This window comes from Orcinus orca, chromosome 9 (genome assembly GCF_937001465.1).
Source record: "Orcinus orca chromosome 9, mOrcOrc1.1, whole genome shotgun sequence".
NCBI classification, from domain to species: domain Eukaryota; kingdom Metazoa; phylum Chordata; class Mammalia; order Artiodactyla; family Delphinidae; genus Orcinus; species Orcinus orca.
Window position 1 is genome coordinate 16,155,799 of NC_064567.1, and position 27,174 is coordinate 16,182,972.

General features: G+C 36.6%; 1 protein-coding gene across 1 annotated transcript in view; it reads right to left on the reverse strand.

The window, feature by feature from the left end:
- Nucleotides 1-1,151: 1,151 nt before the first annotated feature.
- The window catches only part of CHRM2 (cholinergic receptor muscarinic 2), a 155,521-nt gene continuing 129,498 nt past the window's right edge, over nt 1,152-27,174 (reverse strand). The window contains exon 3 of the mRNA XM_033432384.2: nt 1,152-4,314. Coding sequence (XP_033288275.1) covers nt 2,867-4,267 — 1,401 coding nt within the window. The 5' untranslated portion in view covers nt 4,268-4,314 and the 3' untranslated portion in view covers nt 1,152-2,866. The remainder of the gene's footprint in view (nt 4,315-27,174) is intronic.

The following is a 27,174-nucleotide window of genomic DNA, read 5'->3' on the forward strand; positions in this document are numbered from 1 at the left end:
GATGACAGTGTGTCTGCTACATGATTGGTGAACATTAACCTTTTTCAAACAGATGAACAATTTGCATTGATATTCTAAGAGTGAAACAGGATTATTTTCCCACTTATATAAAGCAAGCTCTCGAATCCCTTAAAATAGGCCAGGGTTTCTCAACTTTGGCACTGCTGACATTTTGAGCCAAAAAATTCTTAGTTGTGGGGTCTATCCTGTGCATTGTAAGCCGTTTAGCAGCATCCCTGGCCCCTATATTCACTAGATGCCAATAGGCCTCTCTCAAGCTGTGACAACCAACGTCTCCATACATTGTTAAATGTCCCCTGGGAGGAAAAATCGTCCCTAGTTGGGAGCCACTGAAATAGACAAATCCAGCAATAGTTAATGCAAGCCTTTGGATGTAGTCTCCATATCTTTCTAATCATCTACTATTTTCAGTATTCTTTCCATTTTTCTGATTCCGGTTTACAAAGCTTCCATGATGTGTCAGTCTATATTCAATTCCTTTCTTTAATTTTTGATTGTTTCTCTTTCAATAAGGTTGTGGTAGATACGGTGGAGATCAAAATAGAAGGAAGAAAGGAGAGCATGTGATGCCAATGGAGAGTAAGAGGCAGTTGGATTCACGATGAGCTGGACTGCTAGAGAAGGCAAAAAAGGACCCAAATCCTGAATCCTCAATCCTTGAATCCAAAGAGTTCATCCCAACTAAAGTGATACGTTGACTTGAAGAAACAAAATAAAAATAAATATGGATCTTAAATGTAAAAGTTTACATTAAGGTAGAATAAAGATAGCTGTATGAACTGATGCTGTATGTTTATAAATAGAAGATTTAGTTGGGGAAGAATGACTGAAGTTGTTGAAACAAGAAGTTATTTTTATAAAGGATAAGTTATATACAAAAATTATTGGCAATTTGCTTCTTACTAATTGTTCTTTTTTGTTGTTATTTGCCTTGTGCTTTTTTTTCAGCTCCCAAAAGTTTTGAGATGCCATCAGTGAGGCAAGTCACACAAAATAACTCTAATTGAAGTGCTAAAGTCTAATACTGACAAATTCATCATGCAACTCACATGGATATTACTGGTCAAGTTATCATAAAGCCCATAAATCTAAAATGTAAAATTTGTAAAGGGTTTTATAAATTTGATTTCTATTGATTGGGCCATCTTTAAAAAATCTGATTGGAAGACTATAGCAAATATAGTAAGAAAAAAAGTTGAGGGGTAAAAATAACTAAGTGTGAGTCAATACAATTGTATATTTATTTGGGGTACCAATAAAAAGTCTTACATAGACAAGTTTTATATAAAGCCGCCGTTGGGTAATCGTTTCTGATATGACTTTTCTATGGTCTAGCATTTTTAAAAATGGTGAGAAGTGGCACAGGTGCAGCCACTTATATTCTTTCAGATTTTGCTGAGCTCACTTGGCCTGTTTAGGTATCCATAACATTTCTGCCATAAAGATTACTACTTCTATTGACAGAATTTTGAAGTTAAAAAATTTTAGGGAGAACTGATGATTTGAGGGGGAAAAAAAGGTGGTTTCAGTATATGTTTTTTAATTACTCTATTTTTTTTTTCCCTCCATAGGTCATAGGATGGTTATAAACCTCACTTATCTGTAAGTTGAATATCATCCTTTAGCAAGCATTGAGGAGAAGGTCTTATTCTCTTGGGACTGACCCAAAAGTCATTGGTGCCACGTGAATAAGTTAATCCTATTTAAGATTCCAGATGAATAAAGCAGCATCTTCCTGCTGACAAAGGCCAGGAGTTCATGTTTACAAGTTAGCATGTCATACACAGGTTAGGCAGATCAGGTTGAAACAGGATGCCCTTTCAACCTTCTATTTTCTTATCTCAAAATTCACCCGCCCTCAGTAAACTTTCTCCAACAAGAATGACCATTGTTCAATTTGATGAAACCTCAATTTAAAAAATGACTTTGGTTTCTCAAGCATATTTATATATTACGTAGGCTATTCTATTAAAATAAGAGGCTAGTTTAGTAGAAAACCAGATTGGTGAAAATATTTCACATGAAGAATCATAAGTGAACTAAATCCTCATAGGGTTTTATACCCCCAAAGAATGCAAAAGACACAGTGGGCAGGGGTGAAATACCCTTTTTCATGGCTGTCTCCGTATTTAGTGAAAGTCCTGCAGATTTTGCCCTTACACAATGTAAAACAGGGAAGTATAAAAACCAATGCCATATGAGAAAAATAATGATGTAATGTAATTAAGTTTTTTGTTTGTTTTTGTTTGTTTGCTCTCTTTTGATGGTGGGAAAGGGAAAGGCAAAAAAAGATAAGCATTTATTATGTTGCAATTCTCCACATAAAACCAAAACAAGAGAATAATATATGTTAAACACTCCGGAGGCCATTTCTACATCCTTTTTTGATCTTCTTTGTTCACTTCGCCATTGTGTAATGGCTTTCTTTATCTTAAACTCTCCAGGTTAGTTTGTAACTGTGGCATTTCATCCTCATATGGACACTTGGGAACAAAAAAATGAAAAAAAGGAGTGAGGTTATTATTCTTTTTGTGCAGAGATAAAATTATAGATTCAGAAGCCCTTCTTCAAGAGAGTATGAGAAAGCATAGATCATTTCTTAAATCCACAGTTCCAACATGTCTCCTTAATGGTCTCCTTGCTCCTAAACTGACAGGGTTTATAAGGTGCAAGTTTCAAACTGGAGCATAGGCACCATAAGAGTGTCACTGTTGGGCTCCTTAATTGCACATTCCATGATAAGACTATAAAGTGCAATGGCAGAGATCTGAAAACTAGGAGCTCTTTTATTCTGTTTCTTTTCGCCAAGCTCCCCTTGACTACCTTCTTTCTTTACAAAGATGTTTTACCTTGTGGCGCCTATGTTCTTATAATGACACATGAGAAGGTGTTTAAAGGTCTTCTTGAAGGTGGCATTACAAAGTGCATAGCAGGCAGGGTTGATAGTGCTGTTGATGTAACAGAGCCAATAACCAATTGTCCACACTGTGTTGGGGATGCAGGGTGCACAGAACGTGTTAATGAGCACCATGACATTGTATGGGGCCCAAGTGATGATGAAAGCCAACAGAATGGCTAAGATCGTCCTGGTCACTTTCTTTTCCCGGGAAGGAGGAGGCTTCTTTTTTGCAGGCTGCTTGGTCATTTTTACAATCTTGCGAGCAACAATGTTCTGTTTTTCATTTCCATTCTGACCTGAAGAACCAACTACCTCCACGGTGGTATTGGTTGGGGTACATGAGTCACCTTTTTGGGTCTTGGTGACAATTTTGATGCATGTTTGCTTTGAGTTCTCATCTTTGGAGTGGCCCAGGGAAGTGGAAACTGTGTTTTCATCCTGGGTTATTTCATCATCTCTCATATTAGAGGCGACAGCACTGACTGAGGTGGAATCATTGGAGCTTTCCTTTTCCTCCCCCTGGACACAGTTTTCAGTCACAGCATCTCTGGGAGCTTTGCCGTTCTGGATTTTGTTGTGCTCCAGGCCATCATCACTGCCAGGCATGTTGTTGTTGTTTGGCTTCACTATCCTTCCTTGTACCAGACTTGGAGAAACTGGATCTTGGTTGGCCACAGGCTCCTTTTTGTCCTTCTTTATCCTGCTCTTACTGGCTCGGGATATGTGCCAGTATAACACAGTCATGATGATCACAGGCAAATAGAAAGCTGCAATGGCAGTGCCAAAGGTGACAGCAGCATTGGAAAAAAACTGAATGTAGCATTCCCCATCCTCCACAGTTCTCACCCCTACAATGAACTGCCAGAAGAGAATGGCCGGAGCCCAGAGGATAAAGGAGAGAACCCAGGCGGCTGCAATCATCATACCTGCCATTTTTGTGGTCCGCTTGACGGGATAGGTGAGCGGTTTTGTGACGCAGAAGTATCTGTCAAAGCTGATGATGAGCAGGTTCATTACTGAGGCGTTGCTGACCACATAGTCCAGGGCTAGCCAAAGGTCACACACCACAGGTCCCAAAGGCCAGTAGCCAATCACAGTGTAAAGGGTGTACAGGTTCATGGAGAAAACACCAATGATGAGGTCAGCACAGGCCAAGCTGAACAAAAAGTAATTGTTGACGGTCTGGAGGTGGCGGTTGACTTTAATGGAGACCATGACCAGGATGTTCCCAATAATGGTCACCAAACTGAGGGACCCGGCCACAAGGACAATAAAAACCACTTCAAATGTCTTATAAGGACTGGTCAGAGCCAGGCCATTGTTAGAGGAGTTTGTTGAGTTATTCATTTTGTGTTCTCTAATCAGTAGCCAAGTAGCCAAATACACATTTAAACCTGCAGGGAAATAGAATAAAATTAACAAATACATAATATAAACTTTGCTTTAAAATATATCAGATGCTCTCTTTTGAACTACAATTTTTACTCCAAAATCTTCCTTCTTTCTCCTACAAGTTTATTGTGACTACCTGCCTCAATTCCCCCTCTGAAAAGCAAAGACTTTAAATGAAGGATTCAAAAGATCCTTTCAGGCTGGCAATGTATTTGAAGTCTGATGACATTTTGAATATGTTCAAAGCTAGAACTGAATATCTATCTATCTATCTATCTGTCATCAGTCAATTTAACTGAGCATAATATTGATGAATTGAACTAAATAAGCCAAAATTACACAAAAAACTTTCCAAAGCAACAGGAGGTTTCTGGTATAGACATAAAAATTAATAAACCAATAGGAGGACTAAATTATGGGGGAAGCATAAAACATATAACATTGTGTGTGACTTTTTCCACCAGGTTTCTCTAAGTGTTTTTCATAATAATACTGATAATGATAATAATAAAGATAATAATGATATTCCTTTTAGCCAATACATTCCCCCCAGTATTATTTTTTTCTGATCTCCATTTTACACTTGTAGTGTCACATAGCATATTCTATGTAGTTAGCAATATTCCATATCCTGCAAAAGAAATTATTTATCAAATGTATACTGATATGATTATATGAATTTTCTGATTTTTTTTTTCAAATCACTACCAAGTCTATTATCTTATTGTTCTTCCAGACAAATCTTTGGTACAGTCAGGCTAGAAATTATATTTGTTCAGCAGAACAGGGAACTGAAGCCCAGAAAGATTAACTAATTTATATAAGGTCACATATCAAGTCAATGATAGAGATAAGACTATGAACCTTAGTTTGTTCAATCATTCACTCGTTCACTTTGTCCTCACATACCTATTAAGTAACTCATGATTAAGCATTATGGTGGGAGGGAGGGAGACGCAAGAGAGAAGAGATATGGGAATATATGTATATGTATAACTGATTCACTTTGTTATAAAGCAGAAACTAACACACCATTGTAAAGCAATTATACTCCAATAAAGATGTTAAAAAAAAATTAAAAAAAAAAAAAAAAGCATTATGATATACTCTGGGTACTCCCTGATAATTAAGACAAGGTCCTTGCCTGGGAGAGGCATACGCTCTGGTGGCAGTGATGGGTTGGTAAAGGAGCAATTATTAAACTGGAGTGCACTTTCTGCTGCCCATCCCTGTTGTGTCTAAGTAAACACACGTTCACCATTTTCAGATAATATCATCAAAGTCTGGAGACAATTGAGCAATCTTTCATAAGGGACACTGGAAAGAAAGTTGAGTTTTATCAAATGAGTTATGACATATTTCTGGGGACACAACCTCTGAAGGAAGTGGCCCAAGTTGACAAAATCAATGAGTTGTGTGTATCAGAAAGTAAGCATTGTTGAGAAGTTATTTGTTGGCATTTTGAAATTGAGAAATCTCTATTTATTCAGGTCCCCATAATTACAAAGAAATACAGATGGGGCAGTGGTTTTCCCTTGAAATTCATGTAGAAAATTATTTCATAGTGCAAATAGCATTTAAACGAAATGGATTATTCTTCTTGGAAAGCAAGTTATCTTCAAGTATATTTTTAAAAAACAATAACTTAGGAGGAATTTGGCCTTAATAAACAAGACCCAAAACTCAGAAGCCATAAGAAAAATATATGTAAGCACTATATAATTATTTGAAATTTTTGCATAAAAAAAGTAAAAATAAAAATTGGGAAACAATATTTGTAAAAGCACATGATTAAAAGTTACCTAATGTCCTTAATATAAAAAAGTTTTGAAATGAAATAAGGAAAAGATGAGAATACTAACAATCTAAAACACTGAAACACTCGCTAGATGAAAGACAAATTAAATGTTAAATTTTAATCATATGAAAAGATATTCAACATCACAATTAAAAAATGCAAATATGTTGTCATTAGTTGGGATATAGGAGGTGGTTTAGTTATTCCATGACCTACTATCCTGACCCTAACTCATCATTCTAAGCACCCTAAAAGGCAAAGACACCCAAATCCAAGTCACCCATAGACAACTGTAATACAGAGTGAGAAAAGAAAATGCAGACACAAACAGTGGAAACCATTTCTTCATCCACAGTTGTTAAAATTATTGGACATCATTGGTTGGAGTTATTGGGGTAATTTCCTTGCAGGGAACCGTATCTATATCTCTAAAAATATAAATACATTTATTTATAAAAATTTAACATTGAAGAAACACTTGTCTCAGGAGTACTACATATAGGAATTTATATTTCAGCTATAGTTAGAAAAATGTGCAAGAGGTCTACTCAAAGACGTCCATTCAGAAATATTATAGCAAAAAAAAAACCCACGTAGAAACATTAAAACAATTCATTGACAGAGGCCTCATCATAAATTTCTTAAGGAAAACATAAGGAATTTGAATTTAATCTCTAAGTCATGGAGGAACTTTGAAGAGTTTAATTAGGAAAGTAGTTTGGATGGAATGGAATTTACCATATTTTGTTTCAAAATTCTCCATATTCCGTTTTACCCATCTCTGTGAATCCTATTACCATCAAGTTAAAATTCTTAGCCATCTCCTGGCTTCCTGCCTCTCCCACATGTCCTGCAATCATGACCTGTCAACTCTACCTTTTAAGTATCTTCTGAAGTTATACCTTGTTCCCATTTTCACTCCCATTTCCTTATGTTAGGCCCTACTTACTTGTATCATTGACAGAATTAGACCCTTGATAAAATTTATAATCTTGCCCCCTTGCATCTTTCCAGAAGTATCTCAGAACTTCCCTAAATATCCCACATTAAAGGCAATTACATGCAGTTATCCAAACACAACATTGTATGTTACAACTTCATGCCATTTTCCATCCTTGTCTCGTATCTTCAAAGAACCTCCCCCGCATCCCCTCATCCTTACATCCTCACATTTCTCACCTGTCTGCCTCCTATTCAGCCTTCAGGCATCATCAACTCTATGAAACCCTTTTGATAGCTTTTAGCCTAGCTGTTTTTTCCACAGCATGCCTCATATCATTTTATTGTTCTGTTGCTCTTATTCTCCTGTTTGTCTAGAGTTATTTGAATATCAAGTGGAAAGCTGAGTAAATTATACTCCTCAGACTATACCCAACATCCTCATCAGTCTCTGCATGGTCCTCTTATTTTTATTTAATCAATGTTTTCCTTCTTTTCATTGTTATTTCTCACATCCTATTACCCCGTCTCTCCTTTAGAACTTGTTCAAGTTGCTTGTACTATTTCTTTGGCTAGATATGCAACTCTGGAAAATATACATTTTTGCCCTTATGATCTTAATTTACTAAATGATACTGTGTCTTAGATGTTGTTCTGTTTCTTTTTCATTCCATATTATGTTTTTATATTGCTCCAGCTATTTCAAATGTATTGCTTCTACTGATAATTCCATAGTGAGTAAATCATAGCATCTTTTCTGATACATTTCTCTAGTGACGGGCATGCAGTTTGCCTCAAACTGCTTGAAATGGTGCTGAAATTAAAATTTTCCTATTGTGTCATGGACTTGAGTTACAAATTTCCCTACCATATAATTCTAAGATAGGGACCAAGGCACTGGACGAAGGCATGGGTATAAGCCGCCTTCTGACTACAGTCATATTATTCTCTTGGATAGCTGCAGAGGATCCTACTCTGACCAGGTAAGTCCTGTTTCTTAATAACCTTTAAACAATTGTTATTATGCAACTTCGTAATACTTGCCAATCCCAGAGAGACAACATGCAGCTTTTTGTCTTAATTTCTATTTCTCTGATTACTAGAGAGGCTGAGCACTTTGTTTCCTACAGTTAGTAGCCTTTCAGGTTTCAGTTTTCGTAGATCCCCTGTTTAGACCTTTGACCCATAGGACACTGATTGATACACTGTCTATGTATTTTTCTTTGTCACTAACAAAACTGTGAATTTTGACTTCTGAGTCTCTGTAGCTTTACCATCCAGCTCACTGCCTCGAATATAACTGGTGCTCAAAAATGTTTGTCGAATCAATACAGGATCAACAATTAATAATATTAATTCAACCCCTATTTACCTAATCAGTGGAATTGCTTCAGTACCACTGCTTTTGGTCATTACTTATACAATTGTTTATTCATGTAATTTATTTGAACAAAATAATTTCACTAATCCAATCATTATTCTAATGATTCCTTATTAGCTAATATAACAGTAAGTTCAGAATTCTGACTTGCTTATAAGCTTGCTTTTGTCTATTCATTAGATAAGTTCATGGATATTTTTAGAATTGAGTTATATGTATGTTTCAAAATGTTCATTTTAATACTTTGATTGAAAAGTACCAAATATTAATTTTCCCAGTATCCTTTTTGACACTTTAATTTATTCTTCACACTCATTTTAATAAAACATAGAGCAATATTTATTTTATTTAAAAATTATTTTTGGTGACTTCCTCTGGAGAATTTTATATATATATATATATAAAACATTTAAGTTAAAAAATAAACTAGCTTGATCTCTTATTTTATGGAAATAAGAAACTGTAAGAATGAGTAAGGGATTTGGTTCTTGCCATAACTTCTGCTAAAAACAATAACTTATTATTCTAAAACTTTACAATAACATAAAGCTTCATGATTCTCATGCTTATGAGCATGCTTTAATTTTCAATTAAAAAATAATTGAGGGGCTTCCCTGGTGGCGCAGTGGTTGAGAGTCTGCCTGCCGATGCAGGGGACACGGCGTTTGTGCCCCGGTCCGGGAGGATCCCACATGCCGCGGAGCGGCGGGGCCTGTGAGGCATGGCCGCTGAGCCTGAGTGTCCGGAGCCTGTGCTCCGCAACGGGAGAGGCCACAACAGTGAGAGGCCCGCGTACCGCAAAAAAAAAAAAAAATAATAATAATAATTATTATTGAAAGAAAAAATAATCTTAGGACTCTAAACATGTTATCTCACTTCATATTAACAACTCTATAAAATATACAGAACAGGTCCTATCATCCCCTTTATCTTAAGAAGTAAGCTCAGCCTATACAAAGAGATTAAGTGAATTGTCTTGGTTTCAAGGCCAGTGAGTAAATGTCTGCAACTCAAATCAATGTCTTTACCCTTTGGTTAGATACTCTCTCTGTTTCTCTCCTCACTTGAGAATTATCCTTTACCCAACAGAGTTTGCTAGCTAAGACAGATTCCATTTCGGGGTCCTGGAATGCTTATTCAAGTAAAACAGTAAATTTATACAGTGTTAACATACTTAGTTGCTATCGTACCCTCTAAAATTTTAGAGTTATAATATTTACTTGTTTATACTAATGCTGTATGTAAAAATGGAAAACATTCACTTAGAAGCAAGCACAAGTATTTGAAGAATGGCATTCCTTTCTCCTCACGTGATACACAAGCCTACGTAAGGACTGTTCCTCTTCTATTAAAGAAAACAGCTTTCTTTCATAAAGCTCTAGGCACCTCTGCTGTTTACAGTTCTGTAAAAGTTTTCACCTCTGATGTGGCATCATAGGATTTTATTAAAGCAATAATTGTTATATCATTGATGAAATAACATAATCACAACAAAGTAAACAATGAAGATGACCTTTAAAGGACTCAATATCTTAATATGGCAAACGTATAATAATCCATTTGTTATTTTATTGTTAGTTTATGACTAAGTCCTGAAAATACTACAGAAACTTAAGAGGAAAAAATTGTGTCCTTAGCTTCTTCACTACTTGAGTCCCTATATGTAGCAGTGAGGAATGTAGCGGTTTAATATTATCCTGGCAAAGCTGTGGGTGCTAATCTCTGCTCTTAATTATTAGCTATGTTTTTTTCTTCTCAAATAAGAATAATAGCAACCCTATTTTTCATCTAGAGTTGTAGTAAGATCAAGTGAGATAATGTCTCTGAACCCTGATCTATAAATGTTAAGCATTAAATAAATACTATTAATATTTACTATCGTTAAATGAGTATAAATTAATCACCTTTCTTAATAGTACAGAAAATTGTGTGTGTGTGTATGAAATAGATTAAGAGTGAGGAAATGTGGGGTGTAGTGGTACTGGTAATACTATGTTATCATTATCAATGATATTAAGTTATTAATAATATTAAATAATCAATGATAATAATATTGATAATAACACAATAAATGTTGAGCATGATTACTCTTCACAGCAACTCCTGAGGTGATTATTATTATTATATACCTTTTTATAAATATTGAACTAAAGATCAAATAATTAAGAATCAAATTGAGATTCAAACGCAAATTACTTGGCTCCAGACTCAGTATTTATATTCATTGTTTGTCTGAGGAACAGTTTTACCTAGCAGCCAGTGTGAGCCCCCCAAATTTATCATAATTTATTTATGACTAATCCAAGTTCAAGTTGGGCCTTTGGATTAGACAACAGAGGATATCATGTCCAGGCCAATACTGTGACTTTGGACAGGAGATGTTCACAATGAGACAAAGAGTTAGTAAGTGAGGTTCTGCACATGAAAATATGTGACATTTAAGATTAAAACATTTTTCTAAAAGCAATCATCATAAAAACATAAACAGGTAAATAGATATATAACTTCTCACAAAATTTTCATGTCAACTACACAGAAGTTCTAACATTGACAGTAACTGATCTTTTGGAACTGTTACAGAGAAAATGCTAACTTAAATGATTTTTTAAAAATTTCATGGGGGACTTCCCTGGCGGTCCAGTGGTTAAGACTTGGTACTCCCAATGCAGGTGGCACAGGTTCAATCCCTGGTAGGGGAACTAAGATCCCGCATGCCGTTCGGTACGGCCCCCCCAAAAAAAAAAAAAAATTCTAATGTATATTTGAATACACAGCGAAAATTTGATAAAATAAATGGGGTTTTCTCCACGCTCTGCCCAAGTCAGGCAAGATGCCTGATATATAATGATCATTTTCACAGGTGCATCCACAACATAATAAGCTAATAATAAGTTTATTAATACACGTGTAACCTAAATGCTAGAATTTTCTGCCTATTATTTTATTTAATTCTCACAATACTCTGAAAACAATAATCATCTTTTCCAGCTTTACAGATGACTGTGATCAGAGAGCTGGCAAATACTAGGGCTATGGTCCAAATTTAGGTATCCGACTCCTATGGTCACATTCTTTCTGCTATATCATACCAGGAAACAAAAGCTGATTTATTAAAAAAGCTTTCTAGGTTTCCCTGGTGGCACAGTGGTTAAGAATCCGCCTGCCAATGCAGGGGGCACGGGTTCGAGCCCTGGTCCGGGAGGATCCCACATGCCACGGAGCAACAAAGCCTGTGTGCTACAACTACTGAGCCTGTGCTCTAGAGCCCGCGAACCACAACTACTGAAGCGCGCGTTCCTAGAGCCCGTGCTCCACAACGAGAATCCACCGCAACGAGAAGCCTGTGCACCGCAATGAAGAGTAGGCCCTGCTCACCACAACTAGAGAAAGCCCGTGCACAGCAACGAAGACCCAATGCAGCCAAAAATAAACAAACAAACAAACAAATAAATAAAAATTTTTTTTAAAAAAAGCTTTCTAGAAGAATTTAAAAAATCAGGAAAAAAGGAACCCATGATTGACAACAAGCGGACTCCAGGGAAAGAAGATATGTGGTTGCATAAAAAAATTTCAGAACAAGAAGTCAAGAGGAATTCACATAAACCTGAATTTATGAATGTTTATATTTAAAGTTTGTTTTAAAAATGTAATCTTAATCTATATGCTTTCTATAGATGTCTAACTTCTGCTGCTATTTAAATACATTACTAAAAACGGCACAGTTTTCTGGGTTTTGTTTGTCCCTCTCTTTCAGAAACTGGTCTCTAAGAAGCAGCCTAATCATTGAGCAAACACTAGGGATAAAATCATCAGCCTCGCCAGTGTTGCCTGAAATTCCCTCAACTGATAGAGTAATAAGGCCCATTTTAGCATTTTAAATTGCATATATAAGGGCTAAACACCACAGTCTGTCCTGAGATAATTAAAAGTTGACTTCAACAATATTATGCTTAAATATCTAGCCTTCAGTATAAAATAACAACTATTATAAAAAATAGGAAAAAATATAAGGATGATAGAATAAAATATCAGACTGTCATTAGAAACAAGACTATACTAGGAACAAGGAGCTAGTAGATAGTCTAGGAGACTTATCCATATCTCTTCTCTGCCTTAAGAATGAAATGGTAATTTTACACCATGCTATCATCAATTAGAAAGCAAACGAAGCTTATTTATTTTTAATTTTGTAGTATATATCTAAATTAATATACTATATTGTATAATAATCTGATAAATTAAAATCTAACTGTGTAATTTCCCTGACATGGAAGAGTGACCATTGAGGTATACAGTCTATACTCTATTTTAGATCTTCTACACATTCAATCAGTCCCACTAATTTTTAAAACCTTTGATATGGGAGTTTAATAGGCTTGAGATTATTCCTACATCAATGATCAATCACTTCTGCCATCAATGGTGTTGGAGAGAAAAATAAAGCAAAGAAAAGAGATTTGGGGAGAGACTTTTTAAGGAAGTCTTGGGAAGCAAAGTCCCTTTTCTCTAAAGAGAGGTTTCAATGTACAGAGTTTGGATACTGATATAGTAAATGATATAAGTTGCTTATATTGTTATGACCCTTACAAATCTTTAATGTCTTTCAATTTTACTTAAAGGAAAAGAAGAGTTCTGTCCCGGGGCCCAGGAGACAGTGCAGCTCTGAGAGCTGATTATATTGACATTCCACACTCTGGTACTTTTTCAGCATCAGACAGAAATGGAGTAAATTTCCACTTTTTTTTTTCTTTAATCAGGTTTTCTTTCAAGTGACACGTTAGGAGTCAATACACATATTGAGAGCTTTTTCGATCTCCTGAAAAATGAGCTCCTGAATCTCACTACATGAGCAGCTATGCTGGGGGTGGTGGCCGCAGAGAGCAATGGCAGCCCTGCTAGGGAACCAGAGCTTTCTCTGTTTCTTTCTTCATTCTAAAACAGCTTATTGAATTTCTGTTATGAACAGATCTTCATTTGCCTTCAAGGGCTGTGGAGGATCAAAGTGAAGGAGTGACGAGTGACCAAACAAAAAAATAGAACACATTCCCATCCACAAAGAGTTTATAATCTAGGGGACACACAAACTGCTAATGAAATATCCAGCTACCTAAAACAACTCTGGATGAATACAATGACAAGTGCCAGGGCTAAGAAAGGCTGGTCAGATTGGGGTGAAAAAAATATAGAAGGCTTCCTGGAAACCTTTCCTATTATTTCTATCTCCCTTCTCTTTCTCTTTTTTTCCTTCCCTTCACCATTTGCTTTGTGTGACATTTTTCTTTACTCTGTTCTCAAGATTGTGCATTATATATTTTTCAGAAAAGTGCAATGTACTTGGGTGGATATCCACCCCAGTGCATTGGGCCTGACCACCTGCAGGTTCAGAAACACAAAATAAAACTTAGCCGTTGACTCACCTACACTGACCTTTTAATTATATCTGAAAAGATGTGTTGAAAGTATTCTGAAAGCAATGTGTAGAGTTTTTCTTGTTTTGAAAACTGCAGCCCAGTATTGCAGACTTTACTGGACATGCATTACGTAAAATATTTGAAAAAAGAAAGCCTCACTTATAACATTGCATTTATTAAGCCTTACGTTTTGTGCACTTTGCTGGATGTAAGTTGCACTTTCATGAAAAAGAAAAAAATTTAAAAGCAAACGGTAAATAAGCGTGAAAGTAGCTGAAACGGCAATTTGATCTGCACATTAGTACAAATACAAGAGAATTCATGAATTTTTCCAGCGTGAAAACCTTAAAGAATTTCCAAGCCCTTATTACAATATAAATATGTTTGCAGTTTTGGTTGTTAAAAATAATACTATTCTTCGTGATGCTGGGACAAACTTCCACTCCATGTTCGCCAAGCTATCTCCTGCCTTCTTCAAAACACATCCTAAACAGCACTCATTCTAGAGAAATGTCATGACTAAGAGGGAAAGAGACCTAACAATGATTTAACTAGTACCCTTGTCCTTGTCTCTACGTCTGTGGCTCCTTTTAGTTATTTTTTTTTAACACAACCTACCTCCTGCCAAAAGGGAAAAGTGGTCTGGACAGTTATAAACAAAGCATGATCTGGAATAAATCATTCTTTTGACTTTTTAAAATGAAATTCTACCTGAATAAGCACTGCAGCACCCTTTCTTTTCTGTACCAGGAATTTGACTGAACTCCAATATTGATAATCAACATCATCTAGTAAATGGGGCTGACAAAATAGTGCATTCTAGACCAGACAGCAGCAAAAGTGGAGAAAGCCCTCTGTCTAAAGGTTGTTATGTCCTCACAAGGAAGAGGAGTGAAAGGAAAATGGGAGCAACCCTCGAAGAGCTACTGAAAGTTGTATATGATTAGGCAGCTGTATTTGAATTGATGCTTGTGTCTTTCTTAACATCTTGAGAAGTTGGAAATTTGTAGAGTCGGCTTTCTGTATCGTTTTGTTTTTCCCTAAAATAGGCAGGCTGCTGGTTTAATAACTCAAAATTAGTTAATTCATTGCTTGAATTAAACATGTGAATCAAATTTGCAGAGGGATTGAGGCTTGTTATGACACTGATAGAAAATTCTAGATTGAAAACTGCTGTTCTAGAGAAGCTGAGGAATTCCAAACAATGCATCCCTTTACAGATTCTTTTCAATGGTGCACATGCCTTCTGTTGAAAGCTGAGACTGAGCACAAGCACAAGGCAACATGGAACTTTGGATAGTAGCTCAAGGACAGCTTTTTTGTGTGTGTGGTACGCGGGCCTCTCACTGTTGTGGCCTCTCCCGTTGTGAAGCACACGCTCTGGACGCGCAGGCTCAGCGGCCATGGCTCATAGGCCCCGCCGCTCCGCGGCATGTGGGATCCTCCCGGACCGGGGCACGAACCCGTGGCCCCGGCATCGGCAGGTGGACTCTCAACCACTGCGCCACCAGGAAGCCCTCAAGGACAGCTTTGAAGAGAGGAATGAAAATTAGTTTAGGCTCAGAGAGAAGTTTAAAAGTAAGTTAATAGTTTCCTTTGAAGAATAGACTGGAATTTTTAAGAATAAATGGGATGAGAAGTTGTGTAAAGATCAGGAGGTACAGGAAGAAGTGAAATTTCTTCTGACCATAAAGAAAATACAAATTTAGATAAGACATTTGTAACAGGTTAGTAGAGAAAAGGACACTTAGTTGTACTTAGGAATCTAGTATTTATTTTAAGCATGTCTCTGCTTAAGGTTGCCTTGCGTATGGAAAGAAAAAAAAGTTAATCAATGTATGTGTTTCTCTTTTCATAAAAATCCACATATGAAAGGTAAAGGTAAGTGGATTGTGTTTTATAGGCATAATTTTCTTGCTTATAACCTCTGAAAAAAAATGCACCCATGTGTGTAAGTTTAACAGACATCATCTTTCCTCTGGTAGTAAAGCCTAGAATAGGCATAGAGTCCAAAGGAACAGAAGACTCCATAAGGTTGAATCTTGGGTCTTTTAACTTTTCAATGACAGAAATGACACAGGCTTCTTATACTTATGATTCATACCAGATTCAATGAAGCTATAAAAATAAAGTAGTAACGAAGCGTAAAGAGTAATGGGCAGCAACTATTTTTATTGTTTCCAATTGAAATACAAAATGATTGTTTCCTCAGAGTCTGATTGCAGCCTATTTCTAGAACGGAGCAAAATGACCACAGTGTTATCCCACTAAAGTGTGAAAAATGAGAGCGTGGAGAAGATTAAAGTCTTTACTAAATGATCTAATGGCAATTGAGATGAGGCAACATAAAAAGCTACATCAACTCAGCAAAGATTTTTGTATCCAAAGCTCTAATTTAGTGTTAAAATAAAGCAAGTTGGTCAGAGAGAATGAAGAACTTCATGTGGTAAATCAGGACAGTCAACTCTCCTACCTGCTTGAACTAAAGCCGCTTTCCTGGTGATAACCACAGGCGAAATCATGATGTAATTTACGATATGTGATACATGTGTCACATAGGTCATCACATGCTGCCCCAACCCTCCCTTACCCCAATCCCATCCCCTTTCTTCTCCCAACACCACAGGTTCAAGCCCAACTAAATATTTAAATACCTCAACTCCTCCTCACTTTCAGACTCTCCAAACACTTTGAAAAATCAGATTTCTCATTCAGACTGAGCTAAAATTATAGTCCTTAACCTTTATGTTTCCCCAGGAGGCAGGTTCCATGTTGACCAAGCCCAGTATGAGGCTATGACAAAAATGACACTTCCTTTCTCAAGCTATACCATCTTGGCTAATCATTATCCCCAACACAATTTATATGCCTTCAGCCCCACCATGTCATCTAGTAAAAAAGCAGCTAAACTTTGAGCAGTCCACATTATAAAGGTATTGAAATACAACGTCTGGACCTAAATAATGCATGAGAAGGGAAGATCGTCAAATAGACTGTAAATGGATGGAGACTCACGCACACGTCTGCTAGACAGGATGCTCAGTCCGTCAAGCACAATATGCCATCAGCTAAGCAGTTTTAGTTTGTGCTATCTGCTGGGATAGGATTATATCTAGCTGGACCTCTAACAGAGCATGTTAGAAGAGGATCCTGTAAGTAATTAATCTCTGAAACAATGTAAAATGAAAGGAAATAGGAAGCTAAGAGAAGTTGCCCTGGATTCCTTCACCTAACCACTGTGTGTGCCAGTGTGAGCCAGCTGTCAGTGTGTTAGCTGAAGAAGAAGGGATTCTGACCCCTTGAAGAAGAAAAGAAAGAAAGAATGTCTCTGCTCTTAAAATGATAGTAGTCTAAGGAAAACTTCTCACAAAGTATCACTTCCTCTTGAGAGAGAGAGCAGCAAAGACGGGCCTAGATATCCTTCTAGGTGATGCGCCAGCAGAAGGGCTGGCCTCCTTGCTCCAAAAGGGTGTCTAACTTTTCTTTCTGTCGCCTTTATACACCGATAAGCATAATGGGTTTCTGGATGCAGCAGATAAAGCTTTGGAATTAAACCTGAGACTGAAACTGATCTCTGCTAGTTTCTAGCTGTATGGACTTAAAAGCTTAGAGCAACATGGTCACATGATTTGTGAATATGCATAAAATGAATCTGTGACTTACATTTACCAGATTCTCTAAATGCTGTTTAGAAAAACTATTTTTAAAATTTCATTTTAGCAGTTCTTCTAATTTAAAGTGAATACTTTATAACAACAACAAAACAAAAATATTCATTCTGCCAAACACTAGCTCTCTTGGGTGAGTTCTTCCAGGCCTTTTCTTGTTTACCCATGCTATTTCTTGGGACTTCTTCAAAATCTTTATCCAAATACTTATCTGCTACATGCTTATTCACTCTGCCCCTAATCCATCCTATCTTCAGCGAGTGTGGCATGTAAGAGACAGCACAGGTTGTCTGAGGGACCACCACAAGGGGCCGATTTCCCAATCTCTAATGCCATGTTACTCCTCTGCCATGACTGGCTAGAAATAAGAAACGTTATTTATGTTATGGCTACTACAAAACATTCATCTAGAAATACTATTCCACAAACAGCAGACATAGCCTCATCATCTTAAAACCCAGAGGTCATGACGAGGTTGGCGCTGACCTCCAACAGCAAGATGAGGGATCAGGACCTACAGTACCGATAGTCTTTTGGGGATCAGAAGGCCCACCCCAACCTGCTGAGCAGGGCCCCTCCAGTGTGCCATGGTACACTTCACATCCTTAGCCTGCGTATGAGGTCTATGCGTCTGTCAGTCAGTCTCCACTCTGGTTCATGGCTGGCTATCAGGGAACATTTCGTCCAAGTGTTCCAAGGAAACACTCATTTGTAGGCAGCCTCTTGGTCTCTGTTCTTCATAATAAAACATCCTCAGTTTTGTGTCTGCATTTAGGAATGTAACTTGTGAGCAGCCTACCTCCGGCTCTTCTCTTGTTTGGTTGCTTTCAAAGCCCATTGTAAGGCTGGAAGGTGACAGCTTGACCCACTTTGCTACGTGCTTTTTCTTTTTGGTATTGTTATTAAAACAACAAATTACTATGTACGCAAAGCAGAAAGTCACAGTGGTATAGCCCTGTCTAAGACAGGGAAGAGAAAGTATCCAAACTACAGAAATACCCAAAACAGGCATGCTGGGGGGTTGGGACTGTGAAATTGGGTGGGGTGAATTTTCATTATTTTTGGCACAATTCCCGGTACATCCTCAGATTTCCAAACTGTGTTTTAAAATAAAGATTGGGAGCCACTTGAATAAAGTTTAATTTCTATTAACATATAATTCCAAGTTTTATAGCCAAGTTTTTAACAGCAGACCTACAGCTAGTTCCTTTATTCTTACTATGAACTACACATTCTTACTCAACCAAAAACAAATCTTTAAATGGCCACTTTAAAAGACTCAATGGATTTACAGAATGCAAACAATATTTTCATATGTTGAGGTTAAATGAATTGAAAAAATAAGAATTACTTTCAAGAAAATGGAAATTCTTTGAGTATAAAAGCCAGCGAATAAGAAATCATGAAATGTAGTTTTGTACATGGTCAGGGTTTGGATGGATAAGAGCAACAAGGTAGAAAGTCCCTTATTTTGTAACTCGAGGGTAAAGCAAAGTGAAAAAAAAAGATGATTTGAAAGAAAGATAGATTAGGGAAGCCTTTGAGTATATTTTGTTTAGTTTCTTTAAAAAAAAGAAAAAAGCATGACAAAGCTGAAAAGAAGAAAACCCTGGTGATTGTGGGTCTAAACAATTAAGAACAATTGGTACCATTGGTGAGGCAAGAGCTTAAGAAAGCAGAAAAGAATGGCATACAGGCGACATGGAGAGAGAATGGCCCCAGGGTTAATCTTGCAAACAGGAGGGAAAGGGTGAAGGATGAGAGTAGATTCCATTAGTTTTGGAGATGTCAAGGAATAGGGTGTTTAGGAAACTTCCTAAAGGCTCTCTATTGAGTACGAGAAAGGTGGGGTATGGCAGAGGACCTAAGGAGTATGGAGACTCCATGGCAGTGAAGACCACTTAGGTAAGATGTAATAAACTACTGATGACATTGATCAAGCTGGGATCATGAGATCTCATTGACCAGGATCTCTAACTGGATTTCAATTTCAAATCGATCTATCTCATCACCTGAGTCATTGTCTGTCTATAGCCCTGGCTCGACCTAACCTTCTGACCATGAGTTGAGTACCTTCCCTTTGACAACCCCAAACTCCAGTCAGGGCATATAAGCACACTCCAAAGTTTCTAAATTCTCCAAGAATAAGTTTTCTCATTGCTTATGCAGTGAACCCGGCTCAGCAGATCCATTTCAAGAATTAAATGAGATAACACAAAGGAATTTAAACCAAGCCTCCTAGTCCTGGCTCCTCAACATTTGTCCACAGGCGTAAGTAAAAGCTTAAAGTTGGCTCGGCTAGGTTGGGAGTAGAGGTGAAAAGAGAATTACTTTCACAGTTTGTAAAATTGTCAACTGTACAATAGGTCTGCTGGAACTGTTGCTTAATTACTTTCTGTTATTTAGAAAGTATATTCTTGAATTTCCATGAATTGCATAGATTCCCTCTACTTATCCCATATGATGACAATTTTCATGAAGTCACAACCTCTCTCAAATAATCACCATTTATTACTGAATTCTACAAATTTGTAATAAGTAAATTTGCTAATAATTGTTTCCTGTTCACCAACATGAATCAGAAACTGATTCTAAGTTGCCACATAGTAGCAGTGTACATATTGGGAAGGCAGTATGTGCTATGTGTTCTCTTTACCTATCCTGTTATGTAGAGCAAGTGGCACCAGATCATGAATATACAAAGCAAAAAGGTACCACGTGTTATGTATGACTAGCATTTAACTATAATATTAATACATTTTTGAAGGATAATAGTAAATGGCTTTATTAATAATGACTCAAATGCTTTCCATTTTTATGCTATATGATGAAAAATAAATACATGAAAAAAAAGGAGGATATAAATATTAAATAGTGTGAATGGGGCAGTTTAATGACCAAATTAAACAAACCAACCATGTGAAATAAGCCTCGGCTCAAAATGATCAATTTATCTGAGTGAGGGTTCTCCTCTAATTTTAAAATTTGATATTGTCCAATACTGGCAGCTGAATGACTCTGAGGAAATGTCCCTGCTGCCCTTACTTTTACACCAAGAAACCACCTATTTCGCTCTCTTTTAGCTGGCTAGTGGCTGGTCCTACCGTCTTGTCCTTCTGAGCCTCTCTCTCTCTGTGTGTGTGTGTGTGTGTGTGTGTGTGTTTTCTTTTTTAATTTAGGAACTTGGGGGTGCTATCTGGGAGGGGCTTTTATTTTGAATCTGTTTCATCTCAAAAGAAAAATTTTCAACTATGCAAGATGGCGTCTTCTTTAGGAATTCAAGCCCACTGACAGTAGACACATAACCACTCCACACACTCCACTTCTCACATTGATCTCTGTTTGTTTTTAAACAGCAGTGTTGCTCTAAACTCATTCAAAGAGCAGGGGTCTGTGATGTTAAAACACCTGCTGCCTCAATCAGGAGATGGTGTTTACCTCCCTGAGTTTGATTTATGCCCTTTGTGGCAGTGAGGATGTTCAACTCCATTGTCTCTTTCAGCTTAAATGCATTGTAGGATTCTAATTTTACTTTAATTCTCTTAGGATCCATATAATGCCGACTGGGAGGTCGGAAATGACCATCAGTGATTTCGGCCTTAGATCTGTATTTTCCTAACTTCTGTACCGCATGCACCTGTAGAGAGAAAACAGCTCTGTCTTGAGTTTACACTATTTGGGCTTTGCTGTACTTACTGAAGAGACCTCTGCTCTGTGTCAGCTGGTTTTCTTTGTCACTATCACCCTGCCTCTCACCCCCGACATTCTGGTACATCTCAGCTTCCCTCTGTGACCTTTTATCCATGCAAGCTTGAAAATTAGATTCAAATTGCTATCTGTATCTTCATTTCACTCTCCATTTTGAAAAAGTACAAGCATGAACTAATTCTCTCAATCTAGCTCCATATTTACTTACCAACTCATTAAAAAGCAGCTTTAGCACTGGAGCAAGAGATCATGTATTAGGGAAGGAAAGCAATTTACTTGGCAAGTTCATTTGTGTATTCTCTCCAAAGTGAGAGCAAAGGTTTGTCCTTGGGATAAGGGTGTTTTCTCACCCAGTCTGGTCTCTCTGGCTGTCTGATTCCTCAATTAACTGACACCTCTGGGCTGGTGATTTCATCCTGGACTTATTTAGTGAACAGCCTAGAAATAGTCGTCCAGTGACTTACATGCTGGTTTTATAGCATCACTGTAATCGCTGCCTAAATATCCCTGCAACAAAGGAGGAAAGCAAAAGGAAGGCTTCTGGAGAGGGTGTGTTTGAGACACGCAACACTTTGCAAAGGGTAAGAAAGGGTATTTTGACAATTTCAACTGGAGGCTGGAAATCTAAACAAAAGTACAAAATCAGACAAGAATCAATTGGGTCTTGTATTGTTTTGTGTTATAGAGCAGAATTTAGTGCCAAGTATTTCTGCATTGTCTCAACTAAGAATGGTGTGTTTTTCTTTTTCACTTAAAAAGTATGTGAGATTTATTTATGATATATTTTTGCTCTGCTTACAGATTTCCCTCTGCCCTTGACATTAAAAAGTAAAAATTATCATGATTTTTTCTCATTTTTAAATTAGTACATTAGAAAAGTAAACCAAAATAAAAAGATTTTGAATTATTCATACCTGGCTCATAAGAGCTATTATCCTCCTTACTTGACCATTCAACAAATAATTTTCTTTCACCTAAATTCAGGGGATAAAATAGTGAATAATACTGACTTGTTTCCTGTTGTCAAAGACCTTACACAATCATGGGAGGCACCTGTGAACTTTTATTTCTATTGAAATTTTGTTGCATATCTTCCTATATACACGCGCGTGAGCATGCAATGAATACAAGCACCTATAACTTTAAAAGTTTCAGATCACATGGTAGACGTCAATTCACTGTCTCAGTGGGGCCAGGTAGGGGACTGGAAGAGTGAGAAAAGCAAGGTGCATGGCTGGTGGGCCTGGGAGAGAAGGAGAGGCAGAGAACCTCCACAGTCCAGCCCCAGCTGAGGGTGGGAATGTAGTCACAAAGTTGTCAGATGTTCAGAATTGTAAAGGTACACTGGAAATTCGGATTCCTATGTGTATTCTCCCAACGTATTAATCTTTGCTCAATGTTATAAAATACTGACAAGCAAGGAAAACAAGTCTGTGTGTGTACAGATTTGGCCTCTAGGCCCCTACTTTATGACCTTTGACATTTACTGGCTGATAACATTTTCAAATAAAGATAATAACAGACTTTAGATAATCTTCTAATGCATCATTTTAGTGGTTATATGATATTTAGTTTTCTGGTCATATCATTATTTATTAAACAATCCTTTATTTGTGACACTTCGGTCCTTTTCAGTTTTACACTCTAATACACAATGGTGCGTTGAACTTTCATGTACATTTTTCTTCTTTTATAGATCACTAATTGCTTTCTTAGGATAAACTCCTAAAAGTTGGATTATTAGCCAAATGATCTACACTTGCTGTTTTTGATAGTAAATTCCCACCATCAACTGATGATTATGTTATTTTCCTACAGCTAACAAAAATAAGAATTATCATTAAAATAAATTTGCAAATAAGATGAATAAAATATCCTATCAGTTTGAAGTTTTAGCTATCATTTTATTGACTTGTGAAGTTTTATATTTTTCATGTTACTGACCATTGACATTTTTTATTGCCCTTTTTACATGGGAATTTTTGGACATGTGTTATATCTAGTAATGTTTAAATTTACTGGTATCATTCAAACATTCAGACCTTCTCCAGTCCAAATAAGTAAATATTTAAGATAATTTCCTTTAGCTATTTCACGTATTTTATAGTTGAAATTGCAATTTATATGGATTATATTTTAAATAAGGTATGAAGATATGTAATATTGATTTTTTCCCCCAAATAGTTTAAATGTCACTCCAGGAACATTTATTAAATAACTTACACTTTCTCCACAAATTTGAAAAGCTAATTCTACCAGCTAGTAAATATTTCCATAAACTTAGATCTATTTCTGGGCTTTCCATTCTATTCCGTTATTTTATCCATTTTATCCTTGTACCAGTATTTAATTTTATTACATATTTAGAAGCTCTAATTATGAATCTCATTTATTAGTGCACTGTTTTTAATTGTTTACTATATTTTCATTCTTTTTATATAAACTTTAGAGTATTCTGTGAACTCCTTTTCCTTATGGAATTTTTACTGAACTGTTATAAATGAATTTGGGAAAAACAACGACTATGTAGTATTAAGTCTTTTCATCCAGTAATGTTTTACCATTCATTCAAGTTTTCTCCTTTGTCCCTCTGTGATGTCTTGTAGTTTTCTTCATATATATTTAACACGAAGCATATTTGTATATATCTTGCAAAGACTGAACTTATTTATAGTTGCACAATAAATATAATTTTTTGTCACTACATTTCTAATTGTGATGTATGCATATGCACACAATTCATATAGACTATAAGGGATGTGTTCATAAAATAAACTTATTTTGTACTTGGCCACTTCTATGTAATGTATATAGGACAGATTCATATGGGAAAGCTATTATTTTGCATCTGGCCTCTTTCCATGTACAAATAATTGATATATCAATTAAAAATCATGCTTATATATTTATTAAAGTTCATATTATTCCACAGCCTTATCATCTTTGAATGAGGATTACTGAAATAACTTGGTGGCTAGTCTCTTGCCACCAAATTTATTCTGTATAAAACTAAAAGTTTTCCAAAATGATGAATACAGCACATAAATCTGCATAGCCCCTCTTCCCAATTAAACCAACTATTTCACTCTATAATTAGCCGAGATTGTATAAAATCTAGTACCATTTATAAGTTAGTTTTTTTCTCAAATAATTTAAGATACTTATAAACATTCATATCCAAAATGTTTAATATATTTGCCTTAACCACATATAACTTGAAAAATAACCTAATAATGATGACAATTCTTTGAGTAAAGAAGGCAAAGCTAAATGTGCCTCTGTATTGGAAAGGAGCGGAAGGCACTTTGGAAAGTGACTATTGTATAATGACATAAATACCTCTGTATTCAGTAAGGAATTGATGTGGCTTATGTGTTGTGGCCCAGCAAGGTTGTAATAGTATTTTTAAAGCCAAAGATATAATACTGATTAAATTGCAATGCAAGAGTACCTCGAAAATAAATTTCATATGGAATAACCACTAAATGTCAGTAAATGCAGACACAAAATACATTACTGACTCTTCTGAATTACCATTGATGTCTGAGCTCTGACACTTTTGACTATAAAAATGACAGGTTTATTTTTGTTTTAGAATGTCCCCTCATTCTCTCTGAGGGCTGTCACGTTGTGATAGGGAGGTCAGGGAAGGGGTTGGAGCCTGGCAGCAGGTACACTCAAAGAGGCAGAGAGAGCATTTGGAACAGCAAGGTCCTGATTTCGCCTTTCATTATTGAGTCCTCTGCATGTACATGGCATCACCACAATCACAGAAGCAAACAGCCTTTAAACAAGAGTGGAAACATGATCACACCCGTTTTTTAGCACTGTGTTTATGAGCTAATTGACTGAACTTTTCACTTTTCAGTTGGTGGCTGTGACTTCTCTGTGGACTGATTTTGTGAGCTCTTTCTTCTTTTGAAAACAAAACAAAACAAAACAACTATGGAAAGCATTTGGGGGTCTGTATTTTTCCCCATCTTGCTTATTTCCTCTGCTTTTGGGTTCTATTTCCTTGATCGTAGACTTCTGGAATAAGAATTTGATGGCTAATGTATGTGAAAGCTTTTCTTTATTAATGAAATAAGGTCAAAACCTTGCACCTACCCCATTTCCATGCTCTTCTTAGCCTGGGCTTATTTTGGTGACAAGCAGAAAGGTGCTGGGCTAGAGTTGGTTGCTTTCCCATCAACTGTCATCCCGAACACTTCTCCACACACCTGCCGAGGGGCTGTGGCTTCACTTTGAGGGAGTTTGTGCATGTCCACAGCCTTATGTCTCTCTTCTCTCTTCACATTCCCTACGGAGCTAGTACTGAAAAGAGCTGACATTTTTGGAATATCTAAAAAGAATAGGCCTGATGTCAAGGATCGTACTATTGCTATCCTTTTAGGTTTAAGAAAACTAAGGAACATAAAAGTAAGTAAGTTTTCCAATGCCAGCTAGTGGTGGTGCTCAGACTTGAAGCCAAGGGGGTCTTATAGCAAAACTTTTTGCTATAAGTAAAAAAGTAAACTTCTCACTTGTCAGAGCAGAAACATGCTATTTCCCTCTCTCTCTCTTTCTCTGTGTGTGTGTTTGTGTGTGTGTGAAGATAGTTGTAACTCGTCTCTATAAATAAAAACACCACTCAGTGAACTGGACTCATTATAAACTCATCAATATCTATCAAATCTATTATGATTAATTTTATGCTTCAATTTGGCTAGGCCATAGTGTCCATTTATTTCACCAAACACAAATCTAGATGCTGCTCTGAAGGTATTTTGTAGATGTGGTTATAATGGCTACAATCAGTTGAATTGAAGTAAAGGAGATTGCCTTCAATAATACAAGCAGGCCTCATCTAATCAGCTGAAGTCTTAAGAGCAATTACTGAGGGTTTTGGAGAAGAAGAAATTATGCCTCAGAACTGCCGCATCAATTCCTGTCTGAGTTTCCAGCCTGCTGTCCTGCTCTACAGATTTCAGACTTGCTGATCCCCATTAACTGCACTAAACTGCATTAAAATGAATCTAGCTAGCTAGCTAGACAGAGTACATCTTTGTTATTCTTGGTAGTTATACTCTATAAAGCCCACTGGGATACTAAATTAGTGAGTCCCAAACAATTGCTCCTAGGGGAAATATAGGGTGAGGTTCCTGCAAGCCTCTGGTCACAATATTTTGTCATTTAATCAATATATAACCTTGTTTTATGTATGTGTATGTTACTGTTTAAAGACATCTTATTTAACATATATTGTTGATTCATTAACGATAAACTCATAGCCAACAGCACTATAATTTATGTCTGAACGATGCTTATCTAACACATATCTTTTCTCCATAAGGCACATCACAGCTTTCTTGTGCTTAGGAATGTTAGACAGCACTGCAGCACTATGCTTGACGATCATTTTAAACAGCAAAATCACCAAGAAAAAACACAAAAATGAGAAAAATGTGACACTAAATGGACCAAGAAAAGGACACAAGGAGACACAGTATCACCGTTGACCTCAGCTGGGAACATGTATGTCAGGTAACTCAGATTTTTCACTTCTCTATGTGTGTCTGGAAATCACCATAAAAGCATCACAAGTGTTGATTTGAGGGTTACAAAGGAATTTTAGCAAGTAGGTGAATTCACAAATAAGGAATCCATTCTTAATGAATAACAACTGTGTATATATATAGATATATATATACACACACACATACCCTGTTGGTTCTGTTTTTTTTGGAGAACACTGATACAATGACGACATCAACACAACCTCAAATAAAGTGACATTTATATTAATTATGAATAATTGAGTGTAGAAAATGAAACCAGAGCCTCGTGAAAAATATTAACATTATGCCCAGTTTAACAGTAGAACTTATTAGACTTAATCTGATAATTTGCAAATGTGCACCTGAATTAAGGAAATACAGAGAGAGATTAAGCCTGTATTTATACTTCAACCTATCATA